At 42.8% G+C, this 17,459-nt stretch overlaps 1 protein-coding gene across 5 annotated transcripts in view; it reads right to left on the bottom strand.

Annotated features, from left to right (window-relative positions):
- The window catches only part of NMT2 (N-myristoyltransferase 2), a 35,471-nt gene extending 18,356 nt beyond the window's left edge, over positions 1-17,115 (bottom strand). Inside the window, exons 1-4 of one of the 5 annotated variants that reach the window (XM_082479706.1) lie at positions 16,967-17,044; positions 14,550-14,645; positions 8,848-8,983; positions 3,250-3,394 (exon numbers count right to left, since the gene is read on the bottom strand). In XM_082479706.1, coding sequence (XP_082335832.1) covers positions 3,250-3,379 — 130 coding nt within the window. In that variant the 5' untranslated portion in view covers positions 3,380-3,394; positions 8,848-8,983; positions 14,550-14,645; positions 16,967-17,044. Of the gene's footprint in view, positions 1-3,249; positions 3,395-8,847; positions 8,984-14,549; positions 14,646-15,615; positions 15,659-16,495; positions 16,600-16,966 lie in introns of those variants that run through there. The other 4 variants (XM_082479707.1, XM_082479704.1, XM_082479705.1 and 1 more) reach the window with 4 other exon arrangements.
- Positions 17,116-17,459: the final 344 nt, after the last annotated feature.

The following is a 17,459-nucleotide window of genomic DNA, read 5'->3' as shown; positions in this document are numbered from 1 at the left end:
GTCTAGATGGACAACATCCACAGCCTTTCCCTCATCCACTAAGCTGGTCACCTTGTCACAGAGGGAGATCAGGTTAGTCAAGCAGAACCTGCCTTTCATAAACCCATGCTGACTGGGCCTGATTGCCTGGTTGTCCTGTACATGCCACGTGATGGCACTCAAGATGATCTGCTCCATAACCTTCCCCAGCACCAAGGTCAGACTGACAGGCCTGCAGTTCTCCGGATCCTCCTTTCAGCTCTTCTTGTGGATGGCTGTCACATTTGCTAACCTCCAGTCTACTCTGACCTCCCTGGTGAGCCGGGACTGCTGATAAATGATGGAAAGTGGCTTGGTGAGCACTTCCATCAGCTCCCTCACTGCCCTTGGGTGGATCCCATCTGGCCCCATAGATTTATGTGTGTCTAAGTGTGTAGCAGGTCCCTCACCATTTCCCCTTGGATTATGAGGGCTTCATTCTGCTCCCTGTCTTCTAGCTCAGGGGGCTGGGTACTCAGGTAACAACTGGTCTTACTGTTAAAGACTGAGGCAAAGAAGGCATTAAGTACTTCAGCCTCTTCCTCACTATGTTTCCCCCCACATCCAACAAAGGATGGAGATTCTCCTTAGACCTCCTTTTGTTGCTAACATATTTAAAGAAACATTTTTTTATTGTCTTTTATGGCTGTAGCCAGATTAAGTTCTAGTTGGGCTTTGGCCCAATTTTCTCCCTGCGTAACCTCACAACATTCTTGTAGTCCTCCTGAGTTACCTGCCCCTTCTTCCAGAGGCCATAAACTCTTTTTTTCCTAAGATCCAGCCAAAGCTCTCTGTTCAGCCAGGCTGGTTTTCCTCCCACCAGCTCATCTTTTGGCACATGAGGTGGCTGGCCAGCTCCTGCGTCTTTAACACTTCCTTCATGAAGAATGTCCAGCTTCCCTGGACTCCTTTGCCCTTCAGGACTGCCTGCCAAGAGGCAGTCAATCAGCTCCTGAACAGGCCAAAGTCTGCCCTCCATAAGTCCAAGGTAGCCAACCCCCTTCTGTACTTCTCCAAAAATCGAAAACTCTATCATTTCACGATCACTGTGCCCAAGATGGCGTCCAACCATCACACCACCCACAAGTCCTTCGCAGCTGACAAACAACAGGTCCAGCTGGGTGCCTTCCCTAGTTGGCTCACTCACCAGCTGTGTCAGGAAGTTATCTTCCACACACTCCAGGAGCCTCCTAGACTGTTCCCTCTCTGCTGTATTGTATTTCCAGCAGGTATCTGCTAAGTTGAAGTCCCCCACAAGAACAAGGGCTAGAGACTGTGAGACTTCTCCCAGATGCTTACAGAATATTTCATCTGTCTCTTCATCCTGGTTGGGTGGTCTACAACAGATTCCCACCATGGTATCTGCCTTGTTGGCCTTCCCCCTGATTCTTACCCATAAACACTCAACCCTATCATCACCATCATCAAGCTCTAGGAAGTCGAATGTTCCTTTGTAGTATGAACTTTTGCCAAAAGATGCGCAAACCTGACAAATAGTTATGACCTGCCGTCCAGCATCTTTGCACAAAATCTGGGAAGTATCAACAGCCTAAATGTTACTGCCACGACCTGGCAGACTTGGACTAACTAAAGGACCTGCTGCTACCAACCTTAACTAGAAGGCAGAAGGATTCTAAAATTAATTTAATGCAAAGATCCCTACAGCTATTTCTTGAATCAACAGATTATTCTTTTCCACATAAATATATTCAGCATATCAAATAGTGAAGAATTCCCAATATGTTCAGTCAGCAGAAAAAAGGAAAAGCTTAAAAAAAATAAAATTAACAGGATGAAGAAGCAATTCATAAACACTGTCGAACAACACTTCCGTCAGCCAAATTCAACAAAGTATATGTCTATTGAACAACACTAAGAAATCATTTTTAGAGCAAATGTATTGGTCCTTTTGGGCTGGCAGGTGACAGACTCTCATCTCTATAGAAATGTTGTAAGATATATTGACTAACCTGAACTGAACTCCTGGAACGAACTGCTGCGCGCACACCTGAACTAGCCTGAAAAAGCTTCATTATGGCCACAGTATTTTTTTCAATTATTATTTACTCATCAACTTATTTCAGCTAGGCTCTTCCTCCACCTAGGCAGGATTGCTGTGACAATTACTACCATTAGTTTACGGAGGTATCTGGATAGAGTTTGAATGGAAAAGAGCCAGGGCAGGTCAGTTCAATCCAGTAGAAAATACTACATCCAGGGACTCCGCTCTGGATTTCTCTATGCAAGGAAGTCAGGGAGAAATGGGATCACTGTGGATTAAGCTATAGAAATGGATTAATGCGAAATGCTGCCCTGCAGAGAGAGACAGAGCAGAGTGCTCCTGTGCTTTAGACTCTACCTTATTTCTGCTTTTTTTACAGCAGCCTCCAATGCCATGGAGAGAAACCTGCAGAACAAAATGACAGCTACTGTGCTGAGACTGCTTTACTTGTGGCATTCCCAAGTTTTAGTGGCACTGAAGAGATACAACCACTTAACTTGAAGATAATGAAGGGGGAAGAAGGTTCAGAAAGCAATTCAGAAAAAGCAAGAGAAGTCAGGACCTATCTTCTCCAACAAAGACTAAGATTTACCAACTGTGTTAGTATCAGATCAGTATAAAAAGTAATCTGACAAATTCCTTACAAAATTAAAGGCAAGGAGAGGTCACCTCACAATCTCACTTGGTACCAAGAACAGAGAACGGGCTCTGAGAAAGCATGTCTTCAAAGCAGTATACATTGTGGAGGAAGCACGTGAACACATGGCAGTAAAAAAAAAAAAATTGAGGGAATATAAATAAATACGTAAGATCAAAGTTTAATCTTTGCCACTGCTTAAGAGTTCTTATTCTTCCTGAAGTGGAAAAGACTTTTAAATTCTGTTGTTCAAGAGTTCAGACCTAAAAATATACAAAGGAATGCCACGTCAATAACATTTCCCATTTTTATAGAGAACATCAGAATGAGATTTATTAACACTGTATTTTGTTGCATATCACTGGGGGGGGGGGGGGGGGGGGGGGGGGGGAGGATGGGGGATGGGATACGGGGACACAAGCACTTTCCCAGAGAACATCAAGAATTCCACATAAAATACACAACAGATTAAGGATCTCTACTGTTCACAGTCCAACTTCATACCCTTTTTAGAGAACATGCCACACAGCTGGCACGCTTTGTTTTAGCGGTCAGTAAGACAGATCTTATGCCCAGGTCCAGTTAAACTTACTAAGTTTAGGTACAGGTTGCGTATCCCAAAACTGGTATTTACGTTTGGTAGCCTCGTCGATATTCTTTGCTGGACCTTGGCATGCAGAGAGCAGCTCCATCGCTCTCTGGATGTCTTGAAGCTTCTGCATTGGAATGGCTGGATTCTGCACACAAAGACAAATGGAAGAGGAAGCTTATTGAGTATGTTTACTTTGAACAAGTTGTATAAACATGTTCATTTATTTTACTATTACATATTCTTTCACGTACTCTTCTCATCATGGTTAGTTTAGGTACAACCTTTGGAGGCATGAGGGTGGAAAGTTAGGTGGGCAACAGACAGGCAGCTTCACAAAATACTTAATAGTTTTGAGTAGCACTTGCATTTAACCATGAAACTTCAGTGTTTTTAACACAAATACTGCAGCATTAAGGCAGGGTACCAGTATCACAATAAAAAGCTTCTTATATTCCCTGCCCCACACCCTCGCCCTAGGTAAAACACAATAAAACAGCAAAAAGCAGATCAGCTTAGATATCTAACAATCTAAAGGTATCACTGGAACACACAGAGATGTTCGAAGTTGTACTTAACACATACAATATAAAATAATATGTAAATTCACTATGGTTCAGTATTTCAGGTACACTGTATTGCTACAGATATCCACTTTTTAACCTTAATTATGTTGTATCTGCCTTCTATTAGCTTGCAATCATTATAGTAGTTACCTTTCTGCATTGTATCATGTTAACCATCTTGCCACTAACGCCAACTGTGCCAACACTCACAACTAAGGATAATTTTAACTGATAGAAGCAGACAGACAATAAACACTTCCTACTTCAAAGTTGAAAAATCTTTATAGAAAAGTTATTTGAAAAGCATAAAAACTAAGGCTAAGTGTTTCTAAACACTTAGCTCTTAAAGCTCTTAAACCCTCACTTTTGATCTTTCTGAGTAAGTGTCACTGGAATGAGAATTTTACCTGTATAGGAAAGTGCAGAGGAATAACACTAACAGACTTCTAAATCTAGAGGGATTTTTCTCTCTCTTTTTTAATCTATTTAGTGGGGTTTTTATCTCCCAAGTCCTGTTCTGAGGCATACTAACAGCATGCTTGTGCTCAGGTATTTATTGCACTGCAGTCCTGGAAAACATTCAAAGGAATAATCTCAAATGGATTGGAAAATTTTAAGCAATTCTGCATAGAGATTTCAAGCCAGATGTTTTTTTTTTTTTACTGAATATCAATGGATGACTATTTCCATATTTCATTTTTTTTCTAGCATTCATTTTTTTCTAGCATTCCACCATAAATTACACTTAATAATAATGTAAAGCTTCATTTGGATGGGCATCTGCTTCTAGTATCTTCAGTCACAAAAGGAATAAAACTCCTAGCCTGTAGCTCAAGCAGGCCATAATTTTCTATTTATAACAAAAACTTGTACTCTCTAAACATTATGCAATTTCTTAAGTACTGCAAAATTTTACCTGTGAGTGTGCTTTAAAAACCTGTCATCTGAGTAGCTGTGAATTAACATATTTATTCACTTTAGAGCAACACTATTGCAGAATAAAAAACCTACCCTATTTCTAGATCCAGATTACAGTGAGACAACTTACTTTTCTCAACTTAAAATCAATTTGTCTATTACACACTGGCCTGATACAAATACTTCTAATGCCACTAGATAAATTCTGAAATCTTATCAGTAGATTATGAAATCATACATAAATATTGACATACTGTAATTTATTTTGTATGTTTATTTTAAGTCTCTAATATTTTTCTACATTAAGAAGAAGAAAACAGAAAATCTAAAAAAAGATTCCAGGTTCTAAAAAGATCTTACTAGCATACATAAAGTAAAAAGTTCATGTTCTGGCACTAAACACAACACGGCTAGGGACATCAGGAGGAATCTCCTTTCCTTTCAACATGTTCAGAGATCGGCCTGGCTAAGAAGTTTACTTTCAACCCTTTTTGTTTTCCTTTAATGGAAAGTAAGAAAAACCTACACAGAACTAGAAAGACCGACTTTGTTTCATTTCCGTTTAGGGGAAATATCTCCTCGCAGCACAAGACGGCGCTGTTGTGCAACAGGGCTGAGGCACGCAATGCTTTTTTTGCCTCAGTCTTTATGACAAGATCTGACCTCAGACCTTTGATGTCCCTGAGCCTTGCAGCAGAGTCTGTGAGAATCCCATTACCCACAGCAGGAGAGAAAGTTAAGGACCACTTAGCAAACTAATCATGCACATGTCCATAAGAACAGACTGGATGCAGCTGAGGGTGCTGAGGGAGCTGGCTGATGTTACTGCAACTAGCACCTCTCAAGTTTAAAAGGTTATAGCAATTGGTGGAGGTTTCTTTTGACTGAAGAAAGGGAAATGTCACACCCACCTTCAAGAAAGCAAGGGGGAGAATTTTGAGAACTCAGGGATCAATACTGTTTAACAATCTGGCTGCGACTTTCTCCACAAGTTCACAGTTGCGAAGAATGGTTGATATGCTGGACCACAGAGTTGCTATTGGAAGCTACTTTGGCAGGCTGCAAACAGAAACTTTGTGAAGTTTGACAAAGGCAAATGCAAAGTCCTGCATCTGGGACAGAGCAAGCCCAGGCAATGGCAGAGCCCAGCATGGACTGACTAAGAAGCAGCTTTGCAGAAAAAAACTTGGAGGTCATGGTGGGCAGAGCGCTGAACGTGAGCCAGCAGTTTGCTGGCCAGTGAAGGACAGCTACATGCCGAGTTGTACCAGTAAGACTCACCAGCAAGCCTTCCCCTTTATATGCCACCCCTGAGATCACGTCTCAATTTTGGGCTCCCCATTAGAAAGAAAACATTGACATAGTGGAGCGAGTTCAATGGAGGGCCAACCAAGATGACTTGGGGGCTGAAGCACATGACATGCAAGGAAAAGATGAGACCTTGATTTGTTCAGCCTTAAGAAGAGAGGTTAAGGGAGCAGGAGAAATCTTACTGATGCCTAATGAGAGGATGTAAAGAAAACTGAGCCAAGCTTTTTCAGAGGAGCACAATGACAGGACAAGAAACAACAGACACAAGCTGCAAACCAGCAAAATCCATTTAGATATAAGGAATTACTATTTTTTAATCACAAGTGTATTCAAACACTGGAATAGGTTGCCCACAGAGGCTGTGAAGTCTCCATCCCTGTAGATCAAACAACCTGATCTAGTTGGATCTGCTCTAAGCAGAAGGTTGGTTGAAAGAGCTCCAGAGGTCCCTTCCAATATAAGTTAATCTGTGAACATGTTGTGTAGGCCATTGGTGACTACAATAATGACTGAAAATATTGCAAGTCTGGCAAGCTTCATTTGTGTCAGTGTGGACAGTCTACATCATTGGGACTTGTAATGGAGAGAGACCAGATCTTGTGAGATGGGCAGTGAAGTGTCCTAAAGGTCATCGTAAGCACACAACGCTAACAAGCATTTATTGCTGTGGTTACATTCATACCAGTGTTCAAAAAGACAGTATCACAAATAAGAGAGGGAGAAGCTAAGGCAACTCACTGTTCTGCTTTTCTCCTCTCCAAACTGGTACACCTGTTTGGAGAGGTGACCAAACTCACCTGACGTCAAAATCTTTTTTCAAAATCATTTTCAATGAATTCCGAACCCCCCTGAGTATTAAGAGAATATATATTCTCTTAGACCTAAGGTGTACAATGTCACTCTCCTCTGAAATATTTTGTAAACCTCTTTTCAACCAAGAGCAAGCAAATGCTAAAAGCCTTTTCTCTAGAATATATTTGGTATAGCACAAGGAATACAAAATCTAAATGTCACTTGAGTAGCAGAGAAAATAAATACCCTTCTCCACATCCAGATCAGCAGTCTAAGATGTCTTCAAAAAATCTAAAACAGGAAAGTTGTACAAGACAAACTTATCTACGTATCAGTGTGTACACCTGGAACACAACAGAGAAAGCCTAAAAAAAACAGCCAACACTGATGCATTTGCAACTAGAGAAAAGTGGAAGCTATATAAGAATAGTAAAATGGTTTAGCTGCCTAGAGCTTGAGAGAAAGACTTAAATAAGAGCTTTTCTTTCATGCCAGTAAGAGAGAAAATTTTGTAACATTGCTAACAAACTGGCTAAACTTCTTGTGACAGTAAAATAATCATGAAGAGTGCCACTCTAAGTATACAACATAGAACAAGGATAGGCTTCCACATTTACAAAACACATCACCAGAGAAATGGTGTGCAAGACTGCAATGTGCTGAGGACTAAAATCTTGCACATGAAAATAAAAAAAGTGAAGCAGCTTCCTTTTAATGCAATTAGAGGCAAGTTATGGAACAATAAGTTTGGTCAACAGGGAACCAAGGAACTCTCAGGATATCACAGCAATGAACTATGTCTTTATGTTAACATTAAAATTGACCTTAGTCCAATTGTAAAAGAGTTTGAGGTTACTCGGTTATCACTTGCAAACAGTTGTCTTGTATTAGTAATTCACGCCAGGTGCTTTATAGAAACACAGTATCAAAACACCTGGTGAGATCAGAAAGTACTTATAATTTCTCTACATATTTTCAAGTGTCCCCTGTGCCAAATGTGCCCATTCAAAGCAATGGTGGTGACACGGAGGAGATCTAAAGGGACAACACAAAATCTTTCAGTATGTTAATGAGCCAGAACACAACTTTTTTCCCTAATATTAGTTGGTAGCCCCAATGTACTTGGCAAATCTCGCAGGATGAATAGTACTACTGGTACAACAGTGTAACTTTCTCCATGTTAATCTGATAAAGCAAATATAACTACTTCAACATGCTCAATGGTCCATAAACTTTCTTATCGCCTTGTTATAAATTTCAGTTCTCAGGCTCAGATTTCTCTTGAGATAAAAGCTGTATGTTATAAAGCCACCACATCATTTTATTCACCATTCATTCAGAACACGATAGTCAAAAGCACAGACACTATTTTATCACAAACACCACAAAGATTGTACATCCCCTCATGTAATTTTGCATTCTTATGTACAGCGGAGGCCTTTGAGATGGCAAAAAGTTTCTTCAGTCTGTATCTCCATGTTAGAGATTACTGCATTTTATGTAAGATGACATGCTGCTTGTCTGCCCAAATGAGAGGCTGGTTAGCACAGCAGGTACACCTTCCCTTCTACTGCTGATGCTTGCCATGAGATAGCATTATGCTGTACAAGTTACGGAAACTGCACTAAGCCAAGTTAGATGGTGGCTAAACTAAAGGCAATTCATCAAACACAAAATCTATTTAAAAGCATTACCACTGCAGATTAAGATTCCCCACTACTAAGCTGTCACTAGCCTGAGTTCTAACTGCTGGAAAAGAAAGACAAAACACCTCCTCCTCTGCTTTTCTCACAGTAATACCACCACTGTGGTGGTGACGAGGACTCTCCAGCTAACTTCATACAGTCTGCAAACACAGGTCTTATCTTGCTTCTGTCTCAATTCAGGACAGTAGCCATTTACTTGATTCTGATGTGTTAAGGCAGAACTATCAACTCACTGTTACAAAAAGCAACATACAAATTAAAATTAAATTAGAAGGCAAGCACAAATTAAAACAGAACCAGGATCTCACTTTTGAAGGCTGTTGAATTTTAATCTCCTGGGAGTCAGATGCAGAATCTGATTTGGTGCCTCCTGAATTTGGTTTCTCCTTTTTTCTCTTCTGCTTCTTTTTCTTTTTCTTCGCTCCCAAATCCCCTCCAGGACTTCTGCCAGAGATTCAGAGAATATGCAATGAGAAAAATCAATACCACCGAGCTTAAAATTCAGAAAAAGTTAAATATGGAAAAAACAGCATTTTAGTATCAAAAATATAACAGCAATTTGAATTTGAAGAAAAGGCAGGGGAAACAAAGGAAGGGGGAAACGGAGAGCACTGATGAAAAACTTCCTGCAAATGCTTTCTAATTTCTTTTATACTTGGACCCCAGCACAACCAGGCATTTTGACACACTAGTGTTGAATTGTGACTCAATATAGCCAGTGCTATTCTCCAGGCTATTACACAGCACAAACATAAAACGACCAAATTCAATAGCTTGGAGGAACTCAGGAAAGTGCAGGAACTGAGGAAAGTAACCTTCTTGGAAATTTAGTAACTATTAGCGGCCTGATATTTTTACCCGTTCATGCTCAATCACCAGGCACATCTGAATTTGAGAAGAATCCAAACAAAAACATTCTGTTTTCAGGGAATTTTGTTTCTAACTTAAGTAGTGATAAATTCTTGCTGAAATCTCAGTAAGAAACAACACAGAACTAACCTAATATTTGTACTTTAAAACAATAAGTACGATGGGGTCAACTTTAACTAAAAAAACCCAACAAAGTATATATTGATTGCACTTGCAGATTCTGACATATTTTGACTATTGATAATACAACTCCTTTCTTCTTTAAGGGGATTCTAATTTGATAAGTAATCGAGATACAGAATTAAGATTAGATTAGAATTTGCAAAGTGTGGGACGTGTTGGCAGCTCTCAGACGGAAGGCGAATAAGCAGGCAATGAGTCAGTTAACGCTGAATCCTCTTCAACAGGTTAATCTCCCGACAAAACCATATATACATAATGGAGCTCAAGACAGATATTGGGGTTTAGGGGGCTTGAGTGTTTTTCACTGGAAAAGAAAAAAGTCAATACAACAAACAATTGTTTATTTTAATTCTGGAAGGGGGAAAAAATCAGATATGATACTGGCAAACCAAATGAAAGAGAACTCAGAAGAACATAACTAAAGTTATTAAGATAGATAACATGGACCTTGCACGTGTATTCACTGTAACATGCTCACTTTCAAGATTACGATGCCCAGTCTTGGCATCTATACATTGTCAGAGCTGAAGTCAGCAAGAAAACACCCAAATGTCCAACTGGGAGGCCAAAAGCTTGCAGTTAATTAAACATGCAACTAAACAAACACTCATTTTTGTGAGATCGTTACTATTCCCTAGAACAGCCCGTAGTGAAAGATCAACCCCAAGAAGTCCTTAACATTCAGAGTTACATTGGGTTAAGTTATGCTCCCAGAAAGAGGGGAGAGTTATAAATGCAGCACCCTCTGGGATACTCAAAGGACAACAGCGTAGCAGACAGGGCACTCACACAGGGGAGAGAAAAGAATTTGTAGTACTTATTAGAAGTCTGCAGAAACAAAGGACAGAGTTATGTAAGTGAGGCAGGGAGAAAATTTTCTGTTGCAGAATGAAGATACTGCCTGATCACCCAGATGTTTCTGTTAACAATTTCTATACTCTCAGTTTAAAATAATCAAATTTAAATCTATTTGAAGGCCTGTATACCAAGCTGACACTTTGTACAGAATCTAAATACAGAACAGACCCAGAGGCCTGGAAAGAGGTTATAAGTATGAGAGAGTGAAAAAAACCCAACCAAATAGGTTCAAGACCTAGGACTTCACAACTTCTGGCAAAACTGAGATAAAAATACTAGGGAAAGCGATTTCACCTTTGCCAAGATTCATTTAATGAGGTATTCTTCCAGTTCCTTGAACTGCCCACAAGCTTTCACCTTTTCCTCTAACATCTCTCATACAACAAACAAATGATGCCACCGCATCCTTGAGCTGACTCCCAAAGGCTTTTGTGTTGAACATTAAACCTACTTGGAGTTTCAGCAAACACCGTTCTCGACAGGTGCCTCCAGCAGGCACTGAGCCCTGAGTCGCACCGGTGTAGCTCACTTGTCTTCTTGCCTTTTAACAGCAGCTGGCCCCAATTACACCACACAAGAATTCTGCTCACTGGGATTACCTGAGGGTCAATGTTTTATTTAGTTTGGTGAAATAATGAACAACTGTACTCAAAAAAAAAAAAAAAAAGTTTGGCAGCTATGGAGAAAAAGCAGTTTTGCCAAGCTTTACGAATGTTATCCCCAGTTAAACTGTACTTTTACCAGGATAATCTTAGTTTATTCTTTGACCAGCTCAAGGTCTTTTTCATATATAAATGCTTATTTTTCAGCTGGGAAAGAGGAAAGACAGGACTAAATTGCTGTAAAAGACATGCTGTTTAAAACTACTTAGTTTTTAAAGTCTTCTGAAAACCCAGTCCTCAGCTTATGACCTTCAGGTTTAGAGTTCCCACACTGCCTCTTAAAAAATAAATACTGGTACCTTTGTCTGACAGGTTATCCAGGGACCGTTCAAGAGTAGTTATTAATGCACAGTCTCCTGCCTGGGTCACCCTTTTTTACTGATACAGTCCACAGAATGTAAAAAGAGGATTTAAAGAGAGATCCACTTGTCCTTCAACTTCTTTAGCCATGCCTGCAACCCAGAGATTTGGCAGCAGGCAGCATGCAGAAATTTCTACTGAGTAAACAGGTTTGTCCAACACAAGTTACAACCAGAGATACCAAGCAAATTAGGGCAAAAGCTAAACCAAAACATCTCAGGACTTTTTTATCCGTATCATGCTCTGCCTTGAAAAGAACCAAAAGGTTCTAAAACTGGGATTGAGAATGACTGGGAAGGGAGGAACTCTGTTGCTCAACTTGTAGTAATTACGCTGGACATGACAGTACAAAGGATATGCAAAGGTAACGAGATTAAAAGCAAAGACTCCTATGAAAAGCTTTTCTCTTAATTAAACAAACTTTCGTGCTGACTAAGATCTGAGTTCTGCTTTGTCTGGTCGGATACATTTTGTGGTGTATCTCACTGTTAGAAGTTTGGCAGAAGTTTGCAACTTCTGTGAAAGCTGACCTTTAAGCGTGAAATCTCTTTTGCTGAACTACCCTGCTACTGTTGAAGTGATACAACTTGGAGCACAGGTCCCACATGGGAAGCAAGAAAAGGATATGCAACTCAGGTTGACGCTATGTCTAGCTGTCAGGTCAGGAAACATAACTTTTTCACGCATCAAATCAACACATCTGCCCCAGTCCAGCCCACCACGTAGACCACAGATGGTTATACTAAGAAAAATATCCAACTTGGGGACGATTTTGACTGTGTCAGTCTAGTAGAGACATGCTTATACCAGGAGCACTTTACTGACAGGAGGGTGAGCCTACACACTGAGGCTGAGGTATACCTAAGTGCAGACGTGGCCTAAGATATTTTTAACTGCATCAACAATGTTGGTTTTGTCAGTCTGATGAATAGGTAAAGGAGTGAGGCCAGCGCAAAAGTGATGTGCAAACTGAAATTCAGCTGAGGCAAAGGAAGAGTCAAAAGGCCTTGTTCTGCCCCAAAAAGACTTAACCTTGCCACAGAAACAGGCTGTCGATATGACTCTGAGACAGTCACTTAGGCCCACATTTTTATGATTTTGTCTGCAAGTTACAAATGCAAGCCCATGATCCCACCCACATACCTTTCCACTTATGTACACACATCTGGTGTTTTGCATAAATGTGAAAAAAAGATTTTTGCTTCTCCCTGCATGTGTTGGCTTTTTTTTTTTTTTTAACTGAAAAAATGGGGATACTTACTGCATTTGAGGAGGAGTGTGGCAAAGGCAGAGAAACTTACTTTCTAGAGCTCTGTGCAAAACCATGAAAAGCTGAGATGGAAGAATCAGGAGGAGTATGACAGTTACCCTACTCAGGTGGTCAAACTGTTTTGGTTCCCTCGGTTTTGATTAGAGATTATGTTCCCCACTGAATATTTCTCAGTGTTATTTTAATTGCCTTTCTGGACACCAAATTCTGCTTTAGTAGAAACAGCTTTTCGTAATAGCAACATCTGTTTTAAATTACATGGAATGGTAATTTTAAGTTAGCAATTTCTCAAATTTAAAACCAAACATGTACTTCAGATGTTTAATTTTAAGCTGCAAAGGCCTAGGCCTGTGGGGGGGGTTTGCCTTCACAGTATTTTTCCTCTCTCTGTGAGTATGTGAGGTTGCAAAACTACATTTCTGAAGACATTATCTAGATCTTCATCACAAAAAAATCAGATCTCATGTATATGGGCAAGTCTGCAAAAAACTTCATAGTATTATTTATACTAGGGCTGTCCTTGGTTCATAAAGAAAACGGAGGCTTAGATGCAAAGGGCTTTCCCACTGCTGTATTACACTACCACACTTCAAGAGAATAAGGAGGTCCTGACCAGAAGGGCTTATGGCCTTCAAATTCCACTTACTAACAAACTACCATTACTAACAACCCCTTTGTACAAAGATTTCATTTGCACACATTTCAGTACTTGGAAATGTGAGTTCTTTAAGCATGAAAACCTAACAGCAATGTCTTAAAACCTAACCCAACAGATATTCCTAAACGCTCTATGTGTTTCCTCTGCCTCCCCCTTCAAGTCTGTACTTCAAGATGTAAATCTCATCTGCTAAAACTAAGCATTGCCTCCTGTACCTTCAGAATATTTACTTTTTTTTTCCTAAAAATCTAAAAGTAGTGCTGGTTATAAAGTTGCCATTTAACAATAATCAAAGAGGTATACTACTAAAACATTCAAAGTAAATCATTTGTGAGAGTAGTTGTAGTTGTTTAAAGGTCATACTTTTTCCTCATCTGTTTACTAAATGTTCAGTGGCCAAAGCTTTTCTGTCAGTGAGCATAAGGAGCTATTTAGGATGAACTGAGAGACCTTACAAAGCTAGGCTCAGCAGGGTGGATTCAGGTGCAATAAATAAATTTTTTCTACATACACACTAACAAAGCTATTTTGTAAACAACACTTTATTATGAAACTGAACAAGTACAGCACAATGCATCTAGCAGGAGCAAGCTGCAGACACGGAACAGGAGAACAGCAATGAGTCACACAACATACATAATCCTGCACCTAAAAAACAGGAGCAAAAACAGAGGACAAAGACATTTGCACAGTTGAGAGCTATAAAATGGTATTTTCTGCTGCAGTCATTCAGTGCTCAAGCACATAAAAAAATTAGCAAATTTAAAAAAAAAAAATCATACATATATATAAAAACCATGGGGTTTTGTGGCCAGTATTACAAGGACCTATTTTCAAATGCCTAGAAACAGCTTGAAAGCAATGTCACTTACAAAGCAATTCAACTAGAGACTGACACACAACACATACTCTACCTCCTTCTAAAAAGTGACGGTTAAAATAGCATGAGATTAAATACTGATGGGCAGCAATGGACACCATTCCGAATTTAGCAAGTCAGTTAACAGAGGCATAGTCTCAGCAAGACTGCTCAGAAATTGCTTAGGTATATAAAACCTTATCTAAAAGCTCAAAGCGAACTTTAAAGCTATCTCAAAAATTAATATACTATGATAGAGAGAAAACAGGGAACAATTAGGCTCCTGTTACCATGGGTTAATCTCCCAGATGAAAAGTAGATCTTTGCGTTTGCTGTAAAGTAAGATTCTTCTTTCCATTTGATGGAATTTGTTTGAATACTTCAGGCTGCAGATAAATAACAGCAAACAAGATTCTCAAAGATTACAGGAAAATAAAGTAATTCAAAAGTCATTAAACTTCATGCATCAGAAACATGATAGAAAACTGGTACTAATACTTAGAGGCTTTTTCTACTGGAATGATCTACCACTAATTTAATTAAACTTCCTATTACTTGGAAGCATTCACTATCTTATTCAAAGATGAATAAAGCAGCTTCTTTGAAATACTCATTAAAATACATTTGGGATATTCAACAAAAACAAGCTTTGGGGAGAACAGCGTACAGCCTGTAGCCACAGTAGTTGTCCCTCAGAGCTCAGCAAGATCCAAGTTGGAGCAGAGCAGCAAGCTGTGATTCAGAACACACCAAAACGCAATTCTTTGTTCCCCGCCTGCTTCTTACACACTGCTTCTGCACTCACTGTCACAGCAGCCCAAGCTCATAGCCGCAAGCCTAGCTACACTGCAGAGGGCAGCTACAGCTCAGTCACGCACACAAACAGAAGAGGAAACTGGAGTAGGAATAAGGTACGAATGAATTCTCGACAGGCATCACCCAGCTCTCAAACGATCTGGCCTGGCATGTCAGGTTGGCTCCTACAAAGAGCAATAAATAATCATTCTCTGCTCTTAGTGGAGTTACTTTTACATATTTGGGAATCATCAACTATGGCATATCTACGCAAACATAACAAAAGCCCCATGATAATTAAAAGCTATTTTGTCCCTTTTTAATATACCAGATTTATATTACTATAATTATTTTTGACACAACAACTTTAGCATGCATACCATGAATTCACCAACAGAGCAGCAAGCATCGAAGTTTTCCCCTTTCCTGCCTTTTAGAGAAGCCAGTCACCTAAGTGTCTTAGATTTCCCTTGCCACATTTAAGATGCACAGCTGTTTGTTGCCAAGCAAATCCTAGGGGCAGAGGACGACAAACAGCGTACATCCTCAAACATCACTCACCTACAGAATGCTCTCAACCAGATGAATCAGAAATTCATGAGGAAGATATTTGTGTAGCTGTGTATAGATTAACCTATTTCTATTTTAGGCTACTCCAGCCACTCCTAGTTGCGCCAACAAAGCGTTTCTCTGCAATCGCGTTTTCTAAACAAAGATAAATTTAAATGAAGTCGATTTTTAAAATGCATTCCTCCCGCTTCCCTGCCCCAAAAGCCCCCAGCTGCAGAGCAGACCAGACCCCTGGCACCTTGCGCCCAGACGCAGCCACACTGCATGCCGCCCAACACTGGAGGGGTGCGAGGGGCCACAACTGAGGCCGGCCACCGCTCCTGTCAGCTCCCCGAGCCACTGGCAACAGCGCCTGATCCGCAGCATGGGAAGACTAAAGACGCAAGATTAGAGGAGAAAACACTACAACCAGAACAACAGCGTCTGCTCCGTCTAATGCCTTGGTAAAACACGCGCTCTAGTCTCCAGGCAGCGTGTGGATTGAGAGTTAATATTTCCTTTCGGACAATAGCTGACGCTGGGGAGGAGTGTGTCTGCAGGACAGAGGGATGCAGGCGATGCCTGGACAGGTCCCCAGGCCGGGGAGGGGAGCGCGGGTATGGCGGTGTGTGGGGTGCCCGCCGCGGTGACTGACCCGAGCGACCCGCTCGGCTGGAACCAACCAAAACTACGGCAGCACTTCCCCAGAGCGCCGTGACCCATTACGGGGGGGGGGAGGAGGGGGTAAGCTTCCTAACGACTAAAAAAGAAAAGCCTCAAGAAAAGCCCCCAAATCTTGGAAAAGCACAGACAACAAAACAGGATTTACCCTCCCTCCCAAGGCCCGCTTTTACGGCCGGCGGGGAAGCGCCAGCCCCGCCGCCCCCCTCACCTCAGGCCGGGGGCCCGCCCCCCCGCCTCTCCGTTCGGCGAAGGGGGCGAGGGGAGCCGAGCCGGGCGGCACAGCGGGGCGGCAGGGTCCTCCCACGCCCGCACACCGCCAACTGCGGCGGGAAGGCGGCCCGGGAGGAGGGCGCGGGGGTGCCGCCGGCGGGGCCCCCTCGGCCGCGGGCAGCACACGCGCAGGCGCCGCGGAGGAGCGGCGGGCCGGGCCGGGCCGCGCCATGCAGGCCGCCCGCCGGCTGACAGGAACGCGCCTCGCAGGGCCCCTCACTCCCCTGCCCGACCCGCCGCGGGGCCCGCTCCGGGCAGCGAGAGGAGCCCGCCCCGCCCCGCACAGCGGCCGCCGCGGCACCTTCAGCCCTACCGCTGCCGCGGCGGCAGATACGGGGGCTGCCTTCCCCGGGCTGTGCCCACCCGCCCGCCCGGCCCGCAGCGCGCCCGGCCCGCAGCGCGCCCCTACCCCTTGGCGTGCTCGGCCTCCTCCTCATTGTCGCCGTCTATGCCGCAGGTGTCCTGGTCATCCAGCTCCAGGCTCTGCTGGCTGGCCGCAGACTCGCTGTCCTCCGCCATCACGGGGGAAGGAGGGAGGAAAGGGGGCGGGGGCGCCTATGAAAGGAACCGGGGCGCACGGGCAGATGCAGTCCGGAGGAGCTCCCTCTAGCTGCTGTCCTCCCCCGTAACTGGTGGAGGAGGCGGAGGCCGCGGCCGCGGCCGCTGGGGCTGCTTGGCCGTTTGGCCGCTCTCCGCCGCCCGGCGGGGAACTGAACCGGGCCGGGCCCGGCCCTGCCCTGCCCTCCCTCTCACACCCCGGCGGCATCGCCGCCCCCGCGCCGTCTGACCCCCTCGTAGCCGACATCTGACCCGTGTCGCCTGCTTTCCCCGGGCCTCGGGTCCCCTCAGCGGGTCGACGAGGCCCCGCAGCCCAGGGCGCTGCCCCCCCATCCGCGGGAGGG

The sequence above is a fragment of the Vanellus vanellus genome (genome assembly GCF_965231255.1).
Source record: "Vanellus vanellus genome assembly, chromosome: 2".
NCBI classification, from domain to species: domain Eukaryota; kingdom Metazoa; phylum Chordata; class Aves; order Charadriiformes; family Charadriidae; genus Vanellus; species Vanellus vanellus.
This window is presented reverse-complemented; position numbering and strand designations above follow the sequence as displayed.